The 27,203-nt window shown below is 48.3% G+C and overlaps 1 protein-coding gene across 1 annotated transcript in view; it reads left to right on the plus strand.

Moving 5' to 3' along the window:
- Med26 (mediator complex subunit 26) overlaps nucleotides 1–26,710 on the plus strand; it is a 49,523-nt gene extending 22,813 nt beyond the window's left edge. The window contains exons 2-3 of the mRNA XM_028787766.1: nucleotides 23,657–23,731; nucleotides 24,141–26,710. Coding sequence (XP_028643599.1) covers nucleotides 23,657–23,731; nucleotides 24,141–25,763 — 1,698 coding nt within the window. The 3' untranslated portion in view covers nucleotides 25,764–26,710. The remainder of the gene's footprint in view (nucleotides 1–23,656; nucleotides 23,732–24,140) is intronic.
- Nucleotides 26,711–27,203: the final 493 nt, after the last annotated feature.

The raw sequence follows: 27,203 nt of genomic DNA on the forward strand, positions 1-27,203 counted from the left end.
AAAAAAAAAAAAAAAAAAAAAAAAAAAAAAAAAAGACTCTGAGACAACAAATTACCTCAGGTGAATAAAAGTTACATTTACAACACAAAAATAAGAATGTGCTTTCATTTTAATCCCAGGTGTAGGGATGTGGTAGCTGACCATGATTTGCCTCATGTTCTAGCAGAAGCGTGGTTTTGCCAGCTGTAGATAATTCCTTTGATTGTGTGACGTTTGGAATTCTGGGAAGTTTTCAGAGGATTTATAAAGGCTCGGGCCTCGGAGAGGGGTGGTGGTGGTTGTTAGTCATTTAGGGAAATCAGTTGTGGTTTGTTTGTAGCCATAGTCAAAAAAGAAGCAAAAGGAATAAAAGGAAAGAAATTAGATTCAGGAATTTTCTTTTTTTTTGGGGGGGGGGGGGGTTTCGAGACAGGGTTTCTCTGTGCAGCCCTGGCTGTCCTGGAACTCACTCTGTAGACCAGGCTGGCCTCGAACTCAGAAATCCGCCTGCCTCTGCCTCCCAAGTGCTGGGATTAAAGGCGTGCGCCACCACCGCCCGGCAGGAATTTTCTTTATTCTCCTCTCTTCTATCTAGTGTTATTGGGGGTGAAACGGGGTGAGGGATAAAGGGTGGCAGAAAAGAACTCACAGAGCAGCCAAGACCAGCTACACTACTATTCATGCTATCCCATCTTGATGTGCATGTGTATGTGTAGCTGGTGGTGTGCCCCTAGTCACCGTGGGCAAAGTGTGGGGTCCAGCAGAGAGGCCCTTCCTCCTGTAAGCAGGCTCCTGGCTCTTCTCTGCAAGCTGGCTCTTTAGCTCTCCATTGCCTTATGTCTTAAATATCTTCTTTAGTAGCTCATTGTTCCACCAGTCACTTGTCTCTGTCAATTCTCCTCAGTCTGAGACCTCTGGCCTCACTGCTGCTTTAGCCACCACTCTTGTGTCCAAAGAAGTGTGATAAAAGCCATACTTGGGGGTGGGGGTGGAGATGAGGCTCTTTGATAGAGCACTTGCCTAGCTTATGCAGGGTCCTGACTCCCAGTACTCCCCAAATTAACAAATATGGGACTAGCTGCTCTTAAAGAGGACCTAGGTACAGTTCCTAGCACCTACATGGTGGCTAACAACCACCTGCCTGTACAGTTCCAGGATGCCCTCTTACCAGCATGCATCTGGTCTTCATACATATATGCAGGCAAAACACACGCGCACTCGTGTACACACACACATACACACACGCGCGCGCGCTCTCGAAATAAAAACAAAATTTACACAGTACGAATACTGTGGGACCATGAAAGGATAGCTTGGTTTCTGGTGGAGCACTGGCAATGGCCGGAGACCCAGCAGGTATCCCTACAAGACTGGAGACCTCCATTGATCAGCGCCTTTCAGTCACGTAGGGCAATGCCCCTACCAGCCTCCACAGGTAGAGGGCGTGACTACAGGCTGCAGAGCCTCAAGAGATTTCCATATTAATGAGATAACTAAAGGCCAGAGGAGGCCAGAGGGTGTAGCCAATTAAGCATTCCTTCCCAGACCCTCCTCCCTCCCTATTTAAGTCAGGCCTCCCTGAGAAGGCGAGTGGGGGGGACAACCACATATACGTTCCGCCATGACAATAAACCTTTTAAAACCATGGATTTCCTCGTGTCTCTTTGGGGCCTCCGACGTGGGGAACTGTGAAGAAGGCCTTTGACTACTGAGCTGCTGCTTAATCTCCTGTAGAAGATTTCTCTATGTTCCAGTCACAGAGCCCTGCCAACACAACCAAGCTAGCTGACCCAGCTAACCAGTTGACCCAGTGCTGTAACCAAGAGCACCCCGCAGCGGGCCAGCCCAGCCCGTAAGCCCTCCTGGGGCGGCAGACATGTGGGAACTACAACATAGCCCAACAGGACCCACACCCACGTGAGAGCTGCACCCCACTGAATACATGTTCAGGAGGGCTTTCCTAGTCTGTCTATCCAGTTACTACAGTTGCCTTTGTGGACCTGTTATTTCCTTACAGCACAGGTATTTGTTTCAGGTTGATTTTAGGATAGAATTTTGATGTATGTCTTGAGTCTTAGGATAAGGCTCTGATCTACATTTTGATCATCTGACATCCTGACACCTGTGTACCTAGTGTTGTCTAGGATTAGAGAATATTCCCATTCTCTAAAAAAACCCAGTCAGCTACCATCTACTCACCATCAGCTCACACACAGCACACATGTTGGCAACATCCTGTCAAGGCAGCTGGTTCTATTTCACAGTGAAGTGTGTTTTCCTGGGGAAGACAAAGTTCAGTGGTCTTGGATGGACAAGTTTCCAAGGCACCCATCCTCAGTGTAGCTCTGTAAACTTTGTGGCCTTGAGCAGACCATGATTGCTGCACATTTGTAAAATGCAGCCTCCTTCCTTGTGGATCTGGGACCATGTCTTTGCAGTGATGGTCCAGTGTGTGCTTCCTGGGATGGGTAAGGTGAAGGAAGGCACAGTAACTGAGTAGTTTCTGTTTCCTGTGGGACCCTCTTAGCAGAAGGAGATATGGATAGAGTTCACGTAGATGAGCAACAGGTGGAAGCAGTGAGTCCCAGCAAACCAGGCTCCTCAACTTCTGTAGCCCTGTCTGTAGGAAAGCTCTGGTCCTTCAGTAGGTCAGACTTTCAGTGGCTCACAATTCCAAGAGGAAGGCCCACTTTTCTGGAGTGGCTTTCTGAGACAAACTGACAGAATGGAGTCTCTTGTGCATTTTGGGCACTAAAAATGTCCGGTGGTGTGTAACTTTAATCTTTTTTTAATTTTCATTTGTAATGAAAGTTCTTAAATGCTTTAACCTTCCTTGTAGCCTACCACCTACCAGAGGTATTGGGGGGGGGGGGAAGGATACAGGGGAAGTGGACCTGTTTGGAGCAAGGTTCTTTGGAGCAACTTCCGTCTGGGTTGTCTGGAAGTCGGCAATTCAGTTCACAGGTCAGCAGCAGCAGTTCAGTTCTGTAGAGTTGGGATAGCAAGCACAAATCAGCAGCAGTGACACTACCTAGCAGAGACAGCCTTGGCACGAGGGACCTAGAGGGATGCTAGGAGAAGAAGGTCTCGGCTAGGCGTCTCTCAGGGAAGCAAAGACTTGAGACCCACAGGCATTGCACAGCTGTTTCTATAAGCAAGCGTAGCTCAGCCTCTGTCACTGTCCTTTGAGTCCTGTTTATACTCTCCAAACTTAACGTGTGCTCCATGTGTCTTGCCTCAGCACGTTTGTGCATCTGTCTCAGCTGACATCACTCTGCCAGTCAGCCCGAGTCCAAAGAAAGTGGCAAGAAACTGCAGCACACCACCAGAAGTTTTTTTTTTGGTGCGTTTCTCTCCAGGACTCTAAGACAAATGCTGCTCAACTATACAATATAAGGCGGACCAAAAATACATATGTGTTAGCAAAGAATCCTTCATCACGTGTCCTTTCATGTGGTTGCTTTAAAGAACATCCTCTCTCCTGTCTGCTTCACGAGTCTGCCTTAGTTTTTCACCTGTGTCCACTTCAGGAAAACAGTCCTTCATGTGTTTGTTTGCCCCAGCAAAACACCATCCAACACAACTCACTTTCCAAAGAACCCTTAAGTTTCCATTTCTTTGGTAGATTCTGCAGAAATAGATTTGTAGGGACAGCTAGTGTCTGTCCCTTGCAAGCACGGTGTGTAGCCTTCACAAGTCTCTACTCAGAGCCTATGCATGCAGGATGTGGACAGGAAGCCTCACAGATCCCCTCTGCTTTACTCAAGCAGCATGGTGTCAGAGGGTTCTCGGAGCTGGTGTGGCTCTTGGAGAGAGTGCCTGTCCATGTCCCCTAGACACTAAGGCAGCTCCCATTAAGTACTTGTATATTGGTGTGGAGATTGTAACTAGGGCTGAGGTCCACTGCCTACATCTACAGCTCTTGCTGGGTTCTAGAGTGCTCATAAACCCGTGTTTAATTGTGGCCCAGCTGATGTTTCCATGACTTTCCAGGTCTGGGTAGGGGAGCAGACACATATGCTTCCAGGAAAGTGATTTGCTCAGGCACTTACAGCAGGAGCTGGTTTTGTCAGGATTCAGGGCCCAGCACCCTCTTTTGATTGCCCCTGTTTGAGGTCATGTGACACCATCAGTTGCAGTTCCCTGTGTAAAAGAGCAGAGAGCCAGGAGTTATTAGGAGCCATACCACTCAGAGTATTTTTAAGTTTTAGCAGAAAAATCCATAGTGCTCAGGCACTAAGGCCCAGCTAGGATCCCCTACCTGTGTAATCTGTGTGTCTATCTTGGGATAATATGCACATGTCACATATAAAATTGTACTGTAACCGGGCTGTGGTGGCGCAGGCCTTTAATCCCAGCACTTGGGAGGCAGAGGCAGGTGGATTTCTGAGTTTGAGGCTAGCCTGGTCTACAGAGTGAGTTCCAGTACAGCCTGGGCTGTAAGAGAAACCCTGTCTCGAAAAACCAAAAAAAAAAAAAAAAAAAAAAAAAGAAAAATTGTACTGTAAGCATGTTTACATATTAAGTTGATTGTTGAGGAAGTGTCTCACTGTGTAGACTAGGCTGGCCTTGAACTCACAAAGATTTGTTTACCCCTCTGCCTCCCCAGTGTGGGAATAAAGGCCATTGGATACTAGGCCTGGTTTCTTCAACACTTTTTCCCCCCCAAGGTAGAGTGCTCTGGTTCTCTGTAGACCAGGCTGGCTTTGAAGTCACAGAGCTCTGAGAGATCTGCCTGCCTCTGCCTGCCATATGCCACCACCACCTGGCTTCTTAAGCATTTTTAAATGCACACACACCTCAGCAGTGCCAACTGTAACATTCAGCTGTTAATACCATTCATCTAACTCCATCCTACTCACACAGGATCTCTCTCTGTAGCCCTGGCTGTGCTGGAACTCATTGTGTAGACCAGGCTGGCTTTGGACTCACAGAAATTCTGCCTTTGCCTACCAAGTGCTAGGATTAAAGGTTTGCACCACCTTTTTTTATTTTGTAAAGCCAGTTGTAAAACCAGTTCCTCAGTGTCCCACAGTTGGGGGCAACCAAGTCACCCTCCTCCACTCCCGGTGTGGCCTGTATATGCAGCTTCTTATCCTAGCAGCCTGTGTGGTATGGGCTTTGTGGCCTGTGCTTGGAACCTCGTTCCCACTCATGCCCTAACCCCTTCCTGCCCTTCATCATTTCATTCCCTGAAGCTAGCCAGTGCCTGCTGAGCAGCCTGCCCAGCATTCTCTACTAGGCAGCCAGAGAATTTTACTGTTTAAAATTTCAGACTGAGTTTGTCACTTTCAGGCAGAGCATAGCCCCAGGTTTCTTTCCACCTGGCCTGGTGCTCTTTGCTGCCCACCCACCTTTGCTGGACAGCTGGAGCGCTCCTACTTTCTCTCTAGCACCCATGAGATTCCCTCTGTTGCCCCTAATAGGAGGCCTCAGAACACCCGAGCTTTCCATCCCACCGCTGTCATTTGTGGAGTTCTGGAGGAAATGCTTAATAAAGTGGTATTTGTTTGCTTCCACTGAGGCTGAGCCCCCCACTGCAGGACCCCAGAGACCTCTGAGCTCATGTGTGGCCAGTGCAGAGATGTGAAAAGAAGGCAGTGTTGGATCCATTGGTAGGGACTTGGGGAGTAAAAAGAACTTTCTGGGGTTGGTGATAGGATGGGACAGTTCTTGGTCAGAAGTTATGGGGTCACTGTGCATTTTAAGAACCTGGAAGATTTCTGTTAACTTGGATGAGAGGCCAGTCTTCTTCATACCAGCTGTGTATAGCTTGGGTAAAGAGAGGTAGGTGCATCCTGAGGCTAGACACAAGTTGATAGAGGAAAGATGCTGAAGACACAAGGGAGCGAGACCCCAGGGTGCCAGGGAAGATATCTTAGTCTTGTGGACTGGGTTCTTTAGAGCTGCTGTGCTTCTGTCTTGGGCAGCTGAGGGCAGAAAAGAGTTTACTTCTGTGTTGGGGATTTGTAGTGGGAGGTATTAGAAAAGGCGGCGAAGACCCGGCTAGCTTCCGGCCACCACCATGCTTCCACTCTAAGTTCCTGCTCTAAGCATGGCTTAAGGGCCAACTCCGCCACCCCCATGGTAGATATAACAATTCCCAGTATCAGGTAGAAATAAGATTCTCAATGCTTAAGATTAACCAAATTAATTTATATATCAGCAAATACTCAATACACAAGATGCCCACACAATTAGAATTGTTAACCCAATTACCTAACCTTGACAAGAATAACTACCTTAGACTGCTAGAGACACTCGGACATCTTCTCATCTCCTCTCCCCCCTTTTTTCTCCTTCTTCCTTGTTCCTTTCTCCTCCCAACTCCTAGCTCCGCCTACTTCTTCTCTATCCAACGGCAGAGCTCCACTGCAAAGGACTTTTCCTGCAACATTTCTCCCTTTCTCTCTAATTAAAAGACTCCTTTATCTCAGATATAAATTGAGCACAACTATTACCGTGTTGTAACTGTAAGGTGCAAGATAGACCTAATACCCAGTCCAACATTATTGTCAATAAAAAGACCATTGTCATCTATCCTAACTTAAAAGACTATAGTTCTGTACCTGGCTTATATCCTGGCTTTACAATGAATGTCATCGGGCTGGAGAGATGGCTCAGTGGTTAAGAGCACCGACTGTTCTTCCAGAGGTTCTGAGTTCAATTCCCAGCAACCACATGGTGGCTCACAACCATCTGTAATGGGATGCAATGTCCTCTTCTAATATGTCTGAAGACAGCGACAGTGTACTCATATACATAAAATAAATAAATAAACAAATAAATATTTTTTTTAAAAAAAAAAAGAATGAATGTCATCTGAAACCCATCCTCTCAAATCTGTTCTCTCAAAGTAAATAGCCTGGGTTGGCTATGAGACTATAAGTCTTCAACACCGTCAGAAATCCAGAATGACTGAATTAACTGAAACTATGGAAAGCACAAAGCATAGCTTCCAAAACTTAGCCAAGCGGTCTTTATATAGACCGCTGATCACCTAGACAGTCCTTATACTTCAAAACGTTGGAGCATCCGATCTTCAGCCTTCTGGCCCAGGATCATCTGACAGACCTAGAAAGGCAGAATTTTTAAGGGCTGATCACTCTGTCTTGGCAGATATAATCAGTCAACTATTCTGCATAGTGTGTCCTTTTTTTGGGGGCAGTATTTTGTCTGTAGATGAAAAGAGGCAATTTACCAAAACTGGACTACTGGTAACTCCAAAGATGCTCAATTTCTTCTTAGAATCCAAGAAGGGGAAGCTGTCAGGAGCAGACAGCTCTCTAGTCAAATGATACTTAATAAAGAAATGTCTGTAATGTCCTATTCTGTGGACTTGTGACGTTCTTGAAAATAAACTATGTGAAACAATCTGGACTGTTGACAGCTAATTACTCTCAGCTATTTCTAATTAAAATCTACAAAACACCATAACAGTAAACTCAGAGCCATGAATTTGCTATAGGCCCTTAACTCACAGGCTAACCATCTCAGATCAGTTAAAAAAAATTAAAGAAGGACTGGGTCCCTGCACTCACCAATTTTGAATTAATAGAAGGAAATATATTAATGAAACCCTTGAATTTGAAATCAAAATAAATTTTGTAAAAAAATAAATTATGACTTCAGCTTAGTAACAATTATACAGATTTCTGCCAATAGATTATGGCTATGTAATAAATTCTAGCTATTCTTTACTGTTCCAATAAAAACCATTACCAAGTTCCCTAGAAACACAACCTAATAATAACCACCTCAGCCCCCAAGCCCAGGGAATTGGGATGCCGACTTTTCGTAACTACTTCAAGCTGAATATGGGCATTGAGATATTTTGAAGAGGGTCGGGGAGAAGGGTAAATAGGGGAGTTAGTTGGCCTTAAGAAGGCCATACCAGTGATTTAGTCTCTGATGTCTGTGTCTTAACTGGATCCAGCTGGAAGTCTAGGACATCAGGAGTTCAAGCAGGTTAGTTCAGCATGCCTGACAAGGAGATTCATTCACTAAGGCTGTCTATTCTGTAATATACAAATCTCAAAACAAATTTTAGTATCAAGATATTTTTTGTTTGATTCTCTGGAATCTAGTCTTCTGGAGGCCTACCTCTGTAATGTCTGATCCGTATAATTCTGGGAGGTATAAATACCTTAATCACCTTTTCTAAAAACACAAAGGCAGAAACTTTTTCCCAAATCAGCATATCCTTGAGCCAGTAACCTGAAACACCTTTGTATTTTTCTCTTTCCCAGAGGAGCAATATAACTATACAACTCAAAGTCAATCCCATTTTGAAAGTTAAAACAATCTAAAACAGATGAAGTAATTAACTAAAGTACTGTATGTGCCTATTCTTAGGCCTTTCCTATTCTGCCAAGCAGGATAAACCCAAGATTCCCGTGGGGCACGTTAACAGAATTTGAGTATCCTGTGAGACATATTAAAGCAATATATCTTTATACCATCTTCAACACAACTGATTCACACTTCTATCTATTCCTACTTAAAAGCAGGCAGCTAGTCAAAGCAGTATTTAAACTCAGAATTCCCATAGAGCCCTCGTTAGACAGAACCCAAGTATCCTGTAAGACAAATTAGAGTAACACATTCTCACCCCATCTTTCTGTTCGGCTCTCTACCTAGAGCAGTCCCTAGTTGCACACTGCACTCTCTACCTGGAGTCAGTGACTAATTTCCCCTATCCTAGTTCCGAACCTCAGGTGAAATTCCCCACGTGACTCGGACAAATCTGTTTATAAATCTTTCCTAAAAGTAAATAATCCCTCTATTGTAAATTCACAGTTAAATCAGTATCTGCCCCAAGATGGAGGCTTATTCTTACTCAGGCTTTCTAACTCAGAGCAACCAACTTGTAAACCATCTGTCTGTAGGTCTCTGCCTAGATCCACAGACAAACTTCATTTTTTTTCCTAACAAAAAGCAGTCTGGGATTCCCCACAGCAGGGGACCTCCCCCTGCAAACAGTTTTCTTTGTTTTAAAGCCCCCCCCCCATGCTGAATGTGACTTGTGCTAGCACTACTCACTCACTTTAAAAAAAAAAGCTATAACTCTCAGGTAAATAATCTTAAATTTTAGTGACTTCTTGCCTGACATTGGTTCACCACCTGTAGCGGTAGGAATTGGAACAAGCAGAGGCAGGTCCTGCTAGCTCCTGGCCGCCATGTTCCCACTCTGAGTTCCTGCACTAACAGCACTGGCTAGCCAGGAGGGCAAGGCGCAAGACCCACAAGACGTTGGAGTGACTGCTGCCTCCACCTATCAGCTCCATGGCATCGAGTCCCCAAAACCCAGAGAATATCTGCCACCCCCATAGTGTTCAGCTCAACCCCAGACAATTATGTGCCTTGGTGGGAGTCTCGTGTGTGTTCCAGAGCAGCCTGTGACACTATTTTTCTGCAGTGCTTAGAGGCCTGGGGTACTGACTACAGCTGGAAAAGAGAATAGCCTAGGAAGCCTACCCTCACCCCCTCAGATGATACAGTGAGACCTTTGTTTAGCCAACCCAGTGATGCAGGTAAAGGGAGCTTTGAAGAACATTGCTGGGGTTACCTGGAGCCAAGGAAATTGGTTGTACTTGGAGTGCTTCTCAGAGAAGATGGGAATTACAGCCCACCTCACCCACATCTTCTGTACTGTGAAGTTCTGAGGTACCTAGCTTCCTCTGTGGTCCTCTATGACACATACTGGCACACCACATGCTTTCTCTGTCCTTCTTATTTCTCTACTTCAGGCCTGCTTTCTACCTTTTTTCCCCTAACCTAGTTCTGTGGGTGCCATGGCTTTCACCCCCTGGAACATTGTACTTGTCTCCACCAGCTGCTGGGAGGGAGGGCTTGAGGACTGCTATTCCCTACTCCATGGGACACCTCAAGGTGCCAGCCTGGAGACTGTAGCAGGAGGTCAGTTTGGGCTACATACATAGCAAGACACCTTTCAGGATACTGGAGGCTTAGGGGATTGGGTTGTTTAACCACATGGAGGCAACTTGATTAAGTACTAGGCAAGGATTAAATAGCAAGGGTTATTTATGCATGCACTGCATAAATAGTCACCTGTGTTCGAACCTGAGAAGGCAGGCACTATCACCCTCATTTGCTCAGGAGTTTTGAATGGAATCTGGACCTTGGTTTTTATTTTATTTCCTAGTGAATATATTGGTTTTTTTTTTTAATGACTTTGGCGTTATTTCTCTTTTTATGTTTTTTTTAAAGATCTAGTTCTTTTTTTAAAAAAAATTCTATTTATTTTTATTTCACGTGGATTGGTGTTTTGCCTGCATGCATGTCTATGTAAGGGTATCAAATTCTCTGAAACTGGAGTTACAGGCAGTTATGAGCTGCCACATGGGTGCTGGGAATTGAACCCTGGGTCTTTTAGAAGAGCAGCCAGTGCTCTTAACCACTGAGCCAGCCCGAGTTGTCCTATTATGTCTTTAATTTTGTATGTATATATATTGGCAGCTTTGGGAATCTGCTCTAGCCTACCATCTGGGGATGGGACACAGGTGGTCAGGTTGCATAGTAACGTAGTCAGCACTGTGTCTGCTGAACCATGCTGGCCTGTGGTAGTTTTCTAAGACTGGGTTTCTCTCTGTAGCTCTGGCTGTCCTGGCACTTGCTCTATAGACCAGGCTGGCCTCCAACTCAGAGATCTGCCTGCCTCTGCCTCCCAAGTGCTGGGATTAAAGGCATGTACCACCACCGCCTGGCCTTTTTGGTTGTTTCTAAGTTTCATCTTCAGTATTACTTGTTGTGAAGGACAATGGGAAATAGTAGCTAGTGACAGCTGCTCCCATCCAGGAGGAGCTGCCAAATAAGCTGACTTTGTTGTACATGTAGCACGTAGGATCGTGCCAAGCATAGCTGGGGCCACACATCCTTCCCTGGGGAGTAGGGGAAGTAGACCATGCTTTCCATTGGAAATGACAGCCACCAGTCAGTCCTCAGGTCATGGTTTCCATACAAATGTCCTGAAACCACCAGCTGTCCTTGAGAGAGCTTCTAGGCACCTCCATATCTTAGCTATTTCTGGTGGACTCACAGTTCTGCCACCTTGACTTTGTGCTGAGGAAGACCAGGCTTTCCAGGACAAGATGTAGGACAGCTTTGGGTTAGCTTGTCTCATGATTAGTTTGCAGATTAAGGGCTACAGCGTAGAGTGAGACTCAGGAGGAGTGGGCAGATGGGAAGGGATAGACAGTGAGCTATGGAGTCTCATCCTGGGCCTCACTTCACTAGTGCAAAGGAGAAAGGTCTCAGGAGACTCAATTAGGCCTAGTTACCCTTTCCTTTAGGAGAGAGGTAGATTTATTTAAGCTCACTGGCCTGTCCCAAATTCCAGGAGCATCCCCATACCGTGCCATCATGTCCCCAAAGGGATGGATGATTGCTCAGTAAGACATGGCATTGCCATGCAAGGTTCCTAGTTTGAGCAGGTGGCTGAACCTCATTTTTCTTTCTGTCTGGTTGAGGCTGGATCAGAAATACTGCAGTAGGAGTTCCTGGGCATTGCTTTTCCATCCTCTGCTGGTGGTTAGATACATATTGCCATGTTTCGTAGCAACATGGACAAGCGACAAGCGACAAGGACAGGAGGGTAGTCCAGATGCTTTGACAGTGATGCCAAATAGGGCTTAGCTCCCTGGGGTTCTTTTAGAAGACAACACATTGATGATAACCCCATCCTCATAATGGGACCATAGCACTGTGTGCAGCTAAGAATTGAACACACTTGAAACACTAGCAGTTGCCAGAAAAGAATTTGGATGCTTCCAGCCAACTTGAGCCCCTGGGATCAGATTTGTAAGGAAAAACTAGGGAAAGGAAGGAAGTGTGTAAGGCATGCTTTCCGGAAGTTGGCTGTGCTGCCAGCTGGTTACCATGAAAGTGAGACTAAAAGGTTGAGCCACAGTGAGAGTTGGACGTCTTCCTGCAGATGAAGGAGAGCAGGTGTGTGTACTGTGAAACTGAGATGTTGAGGACACACTGTGAAAGACTGTTGCAGTGCCTGCACTAAGACACAGGAGGGAGGCCCCTGGTGACTTGGTTCCCTACCCAGCGTGGCCTTTGAGGTTAGGCCTGATGCTGGTCTCTCCAGAGTATCCCAAGTCTTTCATGGGACTCTGTCCTCCAGCTTTTAGCCATGATGTGCTATTTGTCTTTGGGTTAGTTTTGCAGCCCCAACTGTGTTGGACATGTAATTGGTTCTGGGCCAGAACAGAGTGCTGGCATAGTTCCTTAGTCTGGCAGGGCTAGGGACCAGTCTTGTCCCTGTCCTCCAGAAGCTGTCCAGTGCCATTGGTCTCTCAGTGCCATATTGCCTGGTGAGTTGTGGTGCCTTGCAGGTGTGACACAAGCTTTTCTGTCCACTGCCTTGAGACTTTGCATGCTCCAATGCTTGGCTTTGTACATCCTACCTCATTACATAACATTTTGGAGTCAGCTCATGGTTTCCAAGAAGGTAGACTAAAGAGCATTTTTATGGTCTTGCCAGGACCACCACTTTGAAATTGAGGACTCCCAAAAGCCAGTTGCCCTTGGTGAGCAAGTGTGGCTTGAAAGAATACTGGCCCACACCATTGACCAGGGCCTCAGTGGGACAAAAATGACCTCATTGTGCCTGGCTAAGGTTTCCCTAGCCCACTCAGGGACATTCTCTGTGTTCTTCATGAGAATCACTTGTGTCCCTGTCACCCCTTATGGACAGCAGTTGGGTACAGGATAAAGCCTTGGTGTATTCAGGTCTCAGCTTGCCCCAGAAAAGGAGACCCCAAATATTTGTAGTATTGGGGTAAACATGACACCCAGTAGGAAGAGACCTCACCTCTCTACTGACACACTGATGGAATCCCTGCTGTGTGCTGTTGTGATGGGCAGTTTGAAGTGGAAGTAAGCAAAACCTAGGTGGGCAGGCTGAGGGAGTTTGGGGGGACAGAGAATCAAAAGGTGGGCTGTCATCCTGAGAGGCTCTGTGTGCTGCTCCCTTGCTGGAACGGGCAGGCTTTCATGGTAGATAGGGATGGGGAGGTACTGGCTTTGCCTTGGGCCCAGCCTGGGGGATCTGCTGCTGGTGAAATGGCCATGACTTCATCCTGTTGACATCTGACAGATGTCACTGGGGGCCAGTCTGGGTAATTTGTTCGTTTTTCCTTGCTGCCTGTGATCAGTAGCCCTGTACCACTCCTCATGCTGGTTTGTGATGGGCACCAGTAGATCGATGACCCACCCTCAGAGTTGACTGCCCAAGTGCAGGCAGGCTGTGTGTGACACATCTGTGCCATTGTTTTGAGTCTTTGCCATTTTAAAGTTGGAATATGTAGTGATGTTGTGAGGCAGTGGTTAGTGAAACAGTTGACTGGGCCCTCTGAAACACCCCCACCCTGTGTTAAGGCTTGTTACTGGTCCCACCTACAGTAGCTACCAGCATCCCTGCTGGAACCTAGGCAGATGCTCTTAGAAATACTGGCAGGAGCAAGGGATAGGAGAAGGGAGGCACCCTTTCGGCTTAGAGCTCAGGAGCTGAGTGCATGAAGCCGAGGAATGTCACAGGTGTGAACAATACTAGGAGGTGACCAGCTAGCTCCCTGCTACATGGGAGTGAGTGGTTTTGGCTGCCAAGCATTCGGGCTTGAGGGCCTGTGCTTGCCAGGAACCATTGTTTCTGACTAGACACTGCTAGCTGGTGATGGCTCTTCTCCTCTTACCTTAGGGCACCCCTTTTCCTTTCATCCTGTAGTAGTTCTGAACCCTGTCACACCCTCCCTCCTCTGGAGGACTCTGATGCAGACATGAGAGGGCATTCTTCTGTGGAGTGATGTGAACCTGATCTCTCCACACTCCTTGTGTATTTAGGGTTGTCATGGAGATCTGATGGGGTTGAGACAGGAGCCCTCAGACCACTATCGAGCATAGACTCTAGTGCTGGGTCTGGGGCCTTTCCCAGAGCTTCTGTGTGCCTGCCCCAGAGGGCATGTGAATGCCTTAAAAGGTCCCATTAAACAAGACTCCAGGTCCCTTGTTTGGAATAGTGTGGAAACTGGGACTCCAGAAGGCTATACACAGACCCTGCACACCCAGGATGAGGCAATGTGCCAGGCACTGAGCTCAGGGTAGTTGCTGCAGTACTTGCTGCAGGCGCTGTTATGGGAAGCTCACTGATGTTTGTCTGGAAGTTAGAGCTGTCTGGGAAGCTGGGTAGTTGGCTCCTACTCCTGCGTTCTAGGTGTAGTGGAGGCAGAGTAGAGACTAGGGCACCTGGCTGAGACTTGACCAGTATAGCCACAGCACAGCTTCTGAGTGCTGAGACCTGTCTAACCCAAGGTCAGCCATTCCCACTCTGCTGTGGACATATCATCTCTCTAGTGCACTGTAGGGATGTGCTAAGTTCCAGAAAGAGGAGCTGATGCTTGTCAGTGTTGGATAGAGTCTGATATGAAATTGAGAGTGTATTCTGTGTCTGTGTGTTTAGTTGTCAGTATTTAGAAGACTCCCAAGGTTCTAGGTCCTTAGCCTCAGCTGTTGTCTTTCCTCATTTCACTGACGAGAGACAGCCCAAGGGATTTTTTTTCTTCTGGGGTGTGGGGTGCTTGTTCCTGACTTTTGCAATAAAGTGTTCCTGCTTTGGTTTCACTGCTCCTACTTTTGTGTGATACCTACTTTATTATACCTTGGCCCAATTTTTTTCAATTTTATTAAACTACGATTGACATACAATAAACTGCACATTTGAAGTCTGTAACTAGGTACATTTGTAGTGCCATTTACCATAGGCATGTGAAATGACAAACTCATCACTGCCAAAAAGTGTTTTCCTGTTCCTTGGTATTATTCCCCTTTCCTTTCCCGACCCCCCAGCCTCTCCTCTCAGCCGCTGTAGGTTGGTTTGCCTTGCCCCTATTAGAATTGTGTAATCTATACAATATGCATGCACACACTCCCTTTTGGGTTAGGTGGGAGACTGTCCTTTTCAGCATATTGATTTTGAAGTTTATCCATGTTATACTGTGTCATGGTTATTTTGTTGCTGAGTAATAATCCATTGTTCTTTATTATATGTAAGTATGGAGTGTGTGTTTGTGTGTGTTGAGGATGTGGATGTCAGAGGACAATTTTATGGAGTCATCTCTTGCTTTTCACTTTTATGTGAGTTCCAGGGAGTGGAACTCGACAATAAACACCTTTATCAGCTGAGCCATCTTACTAGCCACAGTTTCTATATATGTTGTGAACACTTTGGATTGCTTGGTTTTTTTATTTCCTCACACACATGCTTGTGTGAATATGTATTAGAGATTGGAAGACAGCTACTTGGAGTCTGGATTTTGGGGATCAACTCAGGTGGCAGGGCTTTCTGTGGCAAGCATCTTGACCTACTGAATCATATTGTTAGCCCCTTGGGTTGTTTTACTTTGTAAAATAATGTTACTACTTTATAGTCCCACCAGGGGTGTTGCAGCACATGCTTGTCATGTCAGTATTCCTAGGTGTGGAGGAGGGAGATCAGGAGCTTGATGTCATACAGATGAATGAGTGAGTGAAAAAGCAAGCTATTTGCTCAAACCTTGTCAGTATTTGATAAGGTTAGTCTTTCTAATTTTAGCTGTTTAGGAAGTAAGTATGTGGTGATTTCTCACGGGACTTTTACTTTGCATTTCTATTAAGAAACAGCTTATGGTATTGGTCACCTGAGTATGTGTCTGCTCTTTTGTATCTTTTGTGGTAAAAGGTAAATGGGCTTATCATTGGCAGCTTGCTACCCACCTCATTTGTCTGGTTATTAAATTAAACGGTTCTTGTTACTGTTGCTTTTGTTGGTTTCTGTGGGATGTACATTTGGGCATGTGCATATGTGTGCATGCAACTCTGTGTGGGGGGGGTGGAAGGTCAAAGAATTATCTGTAGAAGTTTTCTCCTTCTACTGTATGTGTCCCAGGGACACACTTGGTGACAAGGCGTTATATGTTGAGTCTTTGAACTCAATGTGATTTCAGAATCATCTTGGCACTTTCCCCCAAAATATCTGCTTAAACTGACATTGATCTTGTCTGAGTCCACTCTGAATTGGTTTTAGACAGTGGAGTGCAAAGCCTTGGTGTCTGCACTGACATGGTACTTCTTAAAGAATGTAACATTAATTCACTTTGTGCATGTAAGTGGAGGTCATGGGACAGCCTGGGGATATGGAATTAGACTTCGGTTGTCAGGCTCGGTTATGCACACACCTTTACTCACTGAGCCATGTCTTGGACCTTTCATGTTTACTTGCTGTCGTCACTAGGCTTGGAGTCTTTAACTTATGAACCTGTGGTGGAAATGCTCTGTCCTGGAGCTCCGCTCAGATGCCCTAAGAGCTTCCCAAGAACTAACATGTTTTGTTTTGGAAATGGGGTTCTCTGTGTAGTCTGGGCTGGCCTTAAACTCATTGTACTTCTGAGTGTTACGATGGCAGGCATGTAGCACCACAGTGAACTAACAAGATGTGTGCTAGCATTTGTGCATGTGCAGGGATGTATGTGTGAACATGCGTGAGGAGTTGGAGAAAGGCAGTATGTCTCACTAGCCTGGAGCTTGCCAAGTAGGCTTGACGAGCTAGCCAGTGAGCCCCAGGGACCTGCCTGTACTCTACCTCTAGTACTGGGATGGTAAGCACACACTTGCACTCAAAAGCCAAGAATTCTTTCTCTGGCTCCCAAATAAGCTATTTGAAACAATTTTTTTTTATATATTACAGAATCCTTCAAAAAAGTACAAGCTGTAAAAACTATTTATATAAATAATATTTATTTACTTATTCATGTATGATGGGCAGGCATGTAGGGACTTTATGTATTATGAAGCTTCCCTGGAAGACAGGCCTGGTTCCTGTGGGTGTTCCTGCATGGCCTGGTTTGAACACAATATGTTGTCTGTGGTTTCCCAGGCTCCTGGGAGAGGAGCTGGGCATAGGCGGGCACCTGGTTGTGCTTTGGGCTGGTGCAGGATGCCAGGTGGCTCCCACCATCTGTTCTTATCAGTCTGAGTGTACACACAGCTACATTGCCTGTGTTCAGCTGGCTCCGGAGCCTGCTTCTTAACAGTTCCTGGAAAGCTGGCTTCTTGTTGTTTGAGCTCTGCCTCCTGCACAAAGTATGGACCAAGTACTGTGTTTTCTCCCCTGGTGTTGGGTCATTTCTAGTCTCCTGTAGTTGATGTTCTTAGCAGCTCTTCTATCAAAGAGAGACCAGGTGGAGGAGCCCCACCCAACCTGCTGCCCTTAGACACTAGGTCACCAGGACCCTTCTGTGACGATTGATGGCAGAAATGGAAACTTGGGTCTGGCTTGCAAGTTTTCCAGTTACATGGGTGGAGCCGTGGCAAACTCACAGATGACACTTGTGGGAGTTCCATGCACTCAAGAAGGGCCGGTGCACTGGACAGAGTTTTCAGAGTCCATTTTACTTCTCTGCTCCTGACCAAAAGCAAAAGGACAGTGTGTCGGTGTTATATGGAGCCAATTGTCTTTGCTCTCAGGTAGTCTCAGGGCTGAAGAGGTTAGCTGTGCATGCAGAGGCCAATTTTTGCTGCTGTTCCAGGCTCTGGGATACTTGATGGGGTACAGTGAGTGTCTGGGTCAAGTTGTGGCATGTGGTGGCATGCTCTGCCTATCAGAGCTCTTGGCTTGTTTCAGGGCAGGAAGAGCCACTTGGATTGTAACAGGCTACTTAGGTGCTGGATGTTCCTCAGGGCGCAGGTGGGTCCTGTTTATACGGAAATGCTTTTTATAAGTGGTGGCATTGGTTATGGGATCTGCCCCACTGTACTTCCTCCGAGAAAGCTGTGAGTGGGAAACCTGGCCACGCTGAGTTTGAAGCATCTACCAGGTAATGGTGGAGAAAGCTGCTTTAACCAGGTGTCCTAGGAGACCACATGATCCACAAGGCTAATGACACTGGGGATATGTACCCCACCAGGCTCCCTGATTTATCGAGGCATTAGGCAAGGAAGACTGTTTCTTCCAGAGCATGCCCTGCAACATCCATTCTGTTCACGAGTTTCCTTAACCATGTCAGCAGGGAGTGCACAGCACACTGAAGGCTCACAGATTGCCTGCTTCTGGCTGCCATCTGTGGCATGTTTTGGTTTGAAAGCATAGCTTTCTCACTGATCAACACTTCCAGAGTCTTTTAAGTTCAGTGAGCTTTGTAAATTTTTGTCTAGACTATTCTTCATTTGAAAAACAGCAAAACAGAGCAATAAAAACCACCTAAAACCCACCAAGACACTGTTGGTTTTTCAAGGGATGTTGGTGTAAGTCCTGAGGGCTATGCTGCAAAGATGTGGCTGGGTCTACTGGCAGGCAGTGCCTGGCAGCACTGGCCAGATGGTTCTCAGGCCATCACTGTATACGTCTGCTTCGGGATACCATTGGGCATGAACTGTGCTGGGGTATACCTGGTCTTGGTTTTTCAACAACCCTTGAGAAAAGGCAAATGACACAACACTGAGACCATCTGGAGGGGCCAATTTCAAGGAGCTGTGTTACCTGTGTGCTTCTTTGCTGTTGCCAGCTGGGGCAAGTACATCACAAGATGCTTGGGCGCTAACTTAATACTCTCCACCCTGCACAGGAAAGCACCAGCCTCTTGCCTTATGTGGTCCATGTGGACCTCCCTACCGTGCACGGACTCCATTTCCTCACTGTAAAATGAAGCTGCATAATACTGGAGTCTCATTAATACTGGGAAACAATGGCAACTGCCAGCGTTGGGGATTTTGGTTAGCTGGGGGGAAGAAAAGGGAGTGGTGAGCTGTGGGGATACCAGAACTAGACTTGATGGAAATTCCCCCATAGGTTGTCGTTTCTCAGGCCCCAGGGGTTTACAAGCACAGTCGAAAGGAGGAATCTGATGGTGCTGTTCTATTCACAGAACTGAGATTTACCATGATGTCCAGTTTTTCCTGCTGGGCTTCATTTTAAAGAGGACTCCAAGCCTTTGCTGGGAACAGAGTTTTTGCAAAGACAGTCTGGTCTTCTGGAGAGACCAGAGATGTGAGTTGGTTCCAGGTGTGACCACTGAATGGGCTTTCCCTGCCAGAGGATGGCAGAAGGCAGTGCTGGGCAGGCAGCACTCCCTACAAGACAAGGTTACACCACCCCTCTATGAGAAGTCCCCGACTCTGGCATCCTTCACCTTGCCTCATGTACCACACAATAGTAATATCTGAAATTCCTTTGCCTTTGGGTCCGAAACAATGGCTCCTTTACTCCTCAGTTTGCCCATTCCTTCTTGCTGAGCCTGGAACCTGGCTCCAAGAACTTGGCCAAGGCTGTGCAGGTATCTCTGCCACATGCTCCCCCTTTAGTGTATGGCAAGCCAATGTATGAGCTGACCTGTAGACACACTAGAACTCTAAGACTTGGTGTCTTGGATCCCTGTTTCAGCTTGTGGCCGGAAATTCCCCTGGGTAGCCATCCTTTGGCAGGGAAAAGTCACCAGGCCTCTCCCTGTGCATGCTAACTCTTGAGTTAGTTCCATTCTACTTGGGGCTCCAGTCAGAGGGATGCAGGAGGCCTGCTTAGAGTTGAACCCTGGTGAGCTGTCCCAGTGCCATAGCTCGCTCCTAGGGTGTAGTACTTTTTGGCTCAGGTCTGTTAGAGTAGCTTAGGAACATTTAGAGTTCTGTGAGTCTCCTGGTTCTATGAGTGGTGGGGGAGTTTCAGGGTTCTCTGAGTCCTGGAGGTTCTGAAGATGGAAGGCCTTGTACCCTGAGTTATGTTAGGAAGTCCTGACTGTCCCCAGCCCTGGAGGCACTGGCAGGAAAGCACTCATTGTACCTCCACCTCCCAGAGTCTCCTAGAGCCAAATTTAAGCATAAAAGGGAATAGTCATTAGTAGAATAGTTACTGCTTCTGAGGGGTGACATTTGCCATGTCTGGATCTCAGCAGGGACAGACCTGGTGTTTTTTTCTGCCTGGCTTGCTTCTCTTCCTCAGACTCACAATGAACTGAGCTGCAGGTGTCATGGGTTTGCTTAGCAGGAATTGTGAGTCAGCACAGGCTGTGGCCTGATAAGGAATGAAGCTGAGGGCCTTTTTGAGCCCTTGGATCTTGTGTGTAGGTAGGTCCTTACCTAATACTCAGCACATGCCTTGGGGTGTTACCTTCCTGTTACTATGACAAAACACCCGGCACAATAACAGTTGGAAAGATTGATTCCCCCCCTTGTTGGGTTTGCCACATTGAAGTGGGGGAGCATGTGGCAGAGCATGATCATCTCGAGGCAACCAGGAAGAAGGAGGACATAGAACCTAACATCATCTTAGATGCCCAAAGGCATGTACCCAGTGGCCTAACATTGAGGAAGAGTGGTCCTGTACACTCTTCCTCAATGCTCTGTCATGAATATTCCTATTCCATCTGGGCCTGTGGTGGTTCCTTGACGCACCTTTGTGTGGTTCCCAGAGGGATGGCACATGCTTCCTTAGTGTCCCTGCTAGCCACTGCAAATATGCCTCCCCACTGGAGCCACTGTACACAGGCAGGCACTACCACACTGGATGTCCAGCAGTGCAAATGAATGGGCAGAGCCTGTCACTGATGAGGAGACAAGCTTGGCCATACTGCTTGCTAAGGTAATGCAGATTGATCTGTGTCTATTCAGGCAGCACTGTGTGCAAGTGCATGGCTCAAGGTACCAGAGCTCTCCTGATGGGAAAAACATTTGGCAGGGTGCTTGGGAGTATTTGGACACTGGGAATGAGTCCCAAAGGGAGAAAAGGACCAGGTTATTCTTGACACCAGCAGGTTGTAAATGGCCCTCAGGCCTGCAACTAGGACTTTGAGCTACAGACCTGCCCTGAAGCTGTCTTTCAGAGCACTGCCAAGAGCTCCCCAGGCAGAGTCAGAACAGCGTTCAGGAGATGAGTGGCAGCTATTGATATGCAGGTAAGAAGAACAACCAAGAAAAGACAAGGTGTGTTATGGTGGTAGCATTGGATTAGCCTTAACAGCTTTGCCCTAATGGTAGGGCACCTGAGCCTACCTGCTAGCCCACATCACTTCTTCCAGCTCTTCCTTGCTTTTCACCTAGGCAGGTTAGCTCACCTTAACCACTGCTTTGATGCTTGGCTCCAGAGTGTGGCCCGAGCAGTGTGGACCTTGTAAGTGTGGCAAACAGTTCCTTAGGTCAATGACCCACAGCTGCAGGGGGACACAGAGGATATGACATTTTCCCTCAGGGCCTCCTGGAAGCCCACACTGATAAGGCGGCCCCTCAGGCAGGGCATAGCCATGGGACATTGAGCACCTAAGCAGGGCCCCTACACCTTGATTCATATAGCCCCAGAAGGCACTATGGCTCAGCATTTTGAGAAGGGTGTGTATGTTTTCCTATGCACCAACCTAATACCTGGTTCCCCTGGGTGTTCTGCCCCCTCCTCCTGTCTGGGAGCAAAATGGTGTCTGTCCAAGGACAAGGACGCTCTGTGCTGCCAGGCTGCTGGGGCTTGGGCAAATTCCTTTCAGCAAGGACTGCTGGATCAGGAGTATGTGGGGACCCAGGGCTCTAAATATACCAGAGTGAGGTCACTGGGTGGTGATAAAGCCATGGAGTAAGCTCAGGAGCCCAGTGGCACCAAGATCCCAGGCCAGGGGATACTTGACTTTGTCTTCTCTTGGGGATGATCTCCTCATTGCACACTCTTTGCATGGAATCTCTGCCCATCCCATGTCAAAGGTGAGTATAGTAGCCATGTCTCTAGGTAGGCCACCCACCCATGGGGCAGCAGGGCCAGTGTTGTAATCTAGATGTGTTTATAGCCCCAGCCCCAGACGAAACATCACATACGGGGGCCTTTGTTCCCAAGGAGGGCCCTGCCTTGTTGACAGAGGGATGGCTTAGTGAAAGGCTGTGGGACAGTGCAAGGGCTGCTGACTGCTCTCTGCTCACTAGAGCTTCTCTCCCAGGAGGCAGAGCCCTGAAGCAAGGGAGACATGGTGGCTGCCTTCAGCTGGGAATGGGAAGACTAGAAAAGCTGGGGGTAACCATAGCCTATAGACTACCTCCTGGTCTGGGAACCAACCTAGGCCTGGTACTTTACCTGACAAGACATGGCTAAGGTGTGGACTGGAGACAGGAACAATTCTGGGCTATCCATGTGAGTCAGAGCTGATATGATCAGGATTCTGGGGCTGGAGGTAGAGAGGGGGCTGGGAGCCCAGGGACATGATGTACTCCTGAAACTAGGGACAACATTTTAGGTGGCAGCCAGTAAGAAAAATAGGGACCTGGACTTGAATTGTGTTGGTATCTCTATGAGTGGAGAATGGATCCTCCCCAAGAACCTCCAAAAAAGGAGGCAGTTCTCTGGCCCTAAGCTGTGGGTGGGCGAGACAATCAAGACATGAAGGGACTTAGCCAGCATAGATCATAGATCAGGGCAGCAGCAGGAGACCTGAAGGCTGATCTTCTGGTCACTGGGTTGCTTGTGGTGTGTCACATAGAGAAACCTCCTGGGGGCTAGCTGACACCTCCCACCCCCAAGTGCTGGAGCCACTGCTGGGCTGTTCCTCATGAACAGTCTGTAGGGTTGCAGACTGTTTTTCCATGTTACCTAACATGGCAGGTGATACCATACCCTGTCGACATGTGGCACAAGGAGGCTAGAGAGGACTTAGGGCTATGGCCAGCCAGCTTGTCTACCCAGAACCTGCAGTATCATGGTACTACCCCCTATGCTCTGAACTTCTCAGGAACACCTATCATCCCACAACTGCAGGTCCTCTCCTGCACCCATTTTGGAGCTTATTTTTAACTTGGACATTTTGGTCTGGGGTTCACTGAAGTAGTTTCCCATGTACACGTGTATGGGACACATGTGTGCACATGCATAAAAGGTGGCTCAAGTTGGTTCAGGGAATCATCACCCACTCCTCTGCCTGCTCACTGAGATGGGGGGGGGTCCCAATGAAACCTGGAGCTCACCAACATGGCTAGTCTCACTAGCCATATACATCTTATAGTTTGTGACATCTTGCTTTGCCCCCTCTTGCACCGGAGGCTCCTCCCACTCATGTTTTGCTACCATGTTGCTGTATTTGCCAGTGTGGCTGTGTTGTTGAGATGTCCAGTTAACATCGGTCATAGCCTTTTGGTCCTACTGTTTCCAGAATGATAATCCTGGCACCTGCCCAGTGAGTCTGTTGTGATTAAAGAAGTCAGTGATATATGGAAGGGCTGGCTTAGAGTAGGATCCCAAACATGAGCCTGTGGATCTTTAGCTTCCTGTCACTATGAAGCTCAGCACTAGTGCTCACCCTGCTAACAAGAGCCTCTTAGTGTCTCTGGCCTTTACTCACCTGGTTTCATGAGGCTGCATTGTTGCTCAGGTAGTGTTCCAGAGGCCCTCCTGGCCATGTGGCATACAGATCTTATAGTTTGTGACATCTTGCTTTCTTGAGAGAGCCTCTATGAAGACCTTGATACAGTCATTGAGTTTGTTGTGTGTGTGCGCGCACACACACACACACACACACACACACACGGGTAATGCTGAACCCTGGGAGTGGGTAATAGGGGTTTTGGTGTTGCCTAGTGCTGACATCTTGCAGGGCCCTGGGTTGCTGGGCTTTCCATGGGAGAGGGCAGAGCCCTGAGCTGATACATGGTTCTTTTTCTTCAGATCCGGAACATGGTGGCAGTGTTGGAAGTGATCTCCAGTCTGGAGAGATACCCCATCACCAAAGAGGCACTGGAGGTGAGAGCCCTTGCCCCTACCCTGGGTGGAATGGGAGGTGAAGGTAGCCCCAGCCAGTTTTTCTTCCTGTGGCTTAGGCTCTTACTTGACTCTCCAAGAATGGAGGCTTCTAATCTCATAGCTGGGCTCCTTCCCACACTGTGCACACCTCATAGCATTTGGTGACACAGCCTGAACTGTGCTTTAGACAACTGGTTAGTAGCACTGCCCTCTCTTTGGGTAGGAGGTCTTAGGCTGTATGACCTTGATGGCACAGATTCTGCAGGTACCTGGAACCAATAAACCTGTTTCTGAGAAAGGCATTGGGTCCCAGATCTAAAGACTCATGCTGCCACAGAAAGAGTACTGGACATACCCAAGCTGTCTCCAAGAAGCTGGCCCTATAAGTATGTCACTTTCTTGGTTGTAGGAGACACGACTAGGGAAGCTCATCAATGACGTCCGCAAGAAAACCAAGAATGAGGAGCTGGCGAAGCGAGCTAAGAGGCTGCTGCGGAGCTGGCAGAAGCTCATCGAGCCTGTACACCAAAACGAAGTGGCACTACGAGCACTGGCAGGGGCTGCAGCAGGCTCTGCCAATGGAGGTGCACACAACTGCCGGCCAGAGCTGGGAGTGGCTGGCGCACCCAAGAGCATCCATGACCTGAAGAATCGCAACGACATCCACAGGCTCCCTGGGCAGCGGCCAGATAAGTTGGGCAGCCGTAAGCGCAGAGGGGACCAGCGTGACCTGGGCCACCCAGGGCCACCCCACAAAGTTTCCAAAGGCAGTCCTGACCCCCTGGTCCCCAATGCATCCCCTCTCCCCACCAATGGGATCAGCGGGAGCCCAGACAGCTTACCCAGCCCCCTTGATGGCAGTGGACACTTGGGCCCTGATGGCAGCCGCCTGGAGCCCAGTGAGAACGAGAAGCACAGCACCAAGATCCCTGTGAACGCCGTGCGGCCGCGCCCCAGCTCCCCTGGCTTGGGCAAGCCCCCTATTCCCTGTCTGCAGACCAAGGCTGCACAGCTGCAGCAGTTGGACAGGGCAGATGAGCCCCCAGGCCTTCCCTATCCCAGGGGGTCCTCTCGCTGCTCCTTCAGCCCCCGGAACTCACGGCATGAAGGCTCCTTTGCCCGGCATCGGAGCTCGTACATGCCCAAGGGCCCAGTGTCCAGCCCCTCCTCACGGCCCCAGCCACTGGACACTACACAGGTACCATCCCCACTCCCACTGGCCCAGCCGCCCACGCCCCCTGTGCGCCGGCTGGAGCTGCTGCCTAATGCTGAGAGCCCTGTGCACTGGCCGGAGCAGCCCGAGAGCCACCCGCGGCTAATGGGGCCAGCCTGCAGGGCTGGATTGTCTCCAGATTCCTCCAAGGCGGACAGTGATGCTGCCTCTTCTGGTGGCTCGGACAGCAAAAAGAAAAAGAGGTACCGACCTCGAGACTACACAGTGAACTTGGACGGGCAGGTGGCTGAGGCCGGCGTCAAGCCTGTGCGGTTAAAAGAGCGGAAGCTCACCTTTGACCCCATGACAAGACAGATCAGGCCTCTTACCCAGAAAGAGCCGGTGCGGGCTGACAGCCCAGTACCCACAGAGCAGCTGCCTAGGACAGAGCTGGAGCAGCAGGAGGCCAAGGCCAGTCTCCAGAGCCCCTTTGAGCAGACGAACTGGAAGGAGCTGTCGCGTAATGAGATCATACAGTCCTACCTGAGCCGCCAGAGCAGCCTGCTGTCATCCTCAGGTGCACAGACCCCAGGTGCGCACCACTTTATGGCTGAGTACCTGAAGCAGGAGGAGAGCAGTCGGCAAGGGGCCCGGCAGCCCCATGTGCTGCTGCCGCTGCCCACGCCCACTGACCTACCAGGGCTCACGAGGGAGGTCACACAGGATGATCTGGACAGAATCCAGGCCCAGCAGTGGCCGGGGGTTAATGGGTGTGAAGACACACAGGGTAATTGGTATGACTGGACGCAGTGTATATCGCTCGATCCTCATGGCGACGATGGGCGCTTGAACATTCTGCCTTATGTCTGCTTGGACTGAGCACCTGACCTGGCCATCATGTGCATTCCCACCTCTCAAGGGTTAGGCTGGCCAGCCGGGAAGGTGAGCATGAGGCTCGCTCTCCACCCTCCTTTTGTGAAATGCTGCTACCAGTTTACTAACACTTGCAAAGGAAGGGCCGCTCGGGGGAGGGGCGGATGGATGGCTGAGAGAGTCTACAACTCTACAGTAAGCCAGCTATAAAGCGTTAGTCCCCATCCCAGAAGAGGTGCAGAGCCACTCTAAGCACCAAGGGCAGGGGCCTCAGTGGCAGGCAGGCACCCTGTGGAAGAAGTTACCTTAACAGCAACAGACGCACATCTCTTCTCTACATCTCTTGCTCTTTGGTCCTGGTGTCTCTGAGGCACAGGCCACTCTCAAGCCAGTGGGTTTTTTTTTTTTTTTTGGGCCCCCCTCGTGTTGTGCGCTGGAAGCTTCTCTGCTGTGGTGAACCCTGTCGTTGTGTGAGTGGGCCAGCCTCACCCACACTTCAGTCATCTGCCCATTTGTATATGGTTTCAATTCAGTCCCAGTTCTTAAAGAAATGCTGCAGAAACTTCAGTTTTCTTGTTTATTTCATCCTATTTTCCCCCCTACCACCAGCCAAATGACTTTTCCTTCCCTTTTTTTTCTGCACAACTCTAGAAAAATGCCATCTTTCTAGAGTCTTTAACCCCACAAAGTTCCCGAGGGTGCTACTGGTGTGAATTGCCCTACTGGGCTAGGGGAGAGCCGTCTGTTCGCTGGAAACACTCATAACCATTCCTTTAGATTCGTTTGCCTTATGGTTGTCATAAACGCGATTTGCAAAAACAAGGAGCCTTAGTGAATGTACAGTACCTAGACTTCTGTGTTCTTCACGCAGAAGGAGCAACTTTGCTATTTGGTCCAGTAAGTGGACAACTTGTGATATAAATGTGGAAATAAAAAAATATTTGCACAAACCAGTTCTGGAATCATTTCTCATTTGCACATATGTAGCTAAATCTAGAGTCCACCAGGGGGAACTTCCTGGAGTCCACAGCCATACCTACTGGGCCAGCCTTGGTGACATCCCTTTAGCTTTACTTTGAAACGGTAGGCAGGGCCTCTATCTGCTTTTCATTGATTCATGGACAACCACATTTCCTTGGTCACCCACCTAGAGGAGCCCTGCTACAGGTAGTGTGGCTCCTCCTAGTGACGTGGTGTACGCCTTCCTTCCCTGCCCACCAGTGCTCTGCTGACACTGCATGGCCCAGTGTACAGAACTATTTTCTGTCCCCAGCCTGGGCTAGCAGCTGCAGGCAGGCCCAAGGCTGCCTCCATACCTGACAGGTGTCCACTAAGATGTCACCTCTGTTACTGTTAATGATCTAGTTTTTCCCCCCAACTAATAAGCCAAGATTAGGTTTCTTAGTATTTTTTCACCATCATCCATATCTGCTTAATTTCACAGTG

This window comes from Grammomys surdaster, unplaced genomic scaffold (genome assembly GCF_004785775.1).
Source record: "Grammomys surdaster isolate TR1022 unplaced genomic scaffold, NIH_TR_1.0 125672, whole genome shotgun sequence".
NCBI lineage: Eukaryota > Metazoa > Chordata > Mammalia > Rodentia > Muridae > Grammomys > Grammomys surdaster.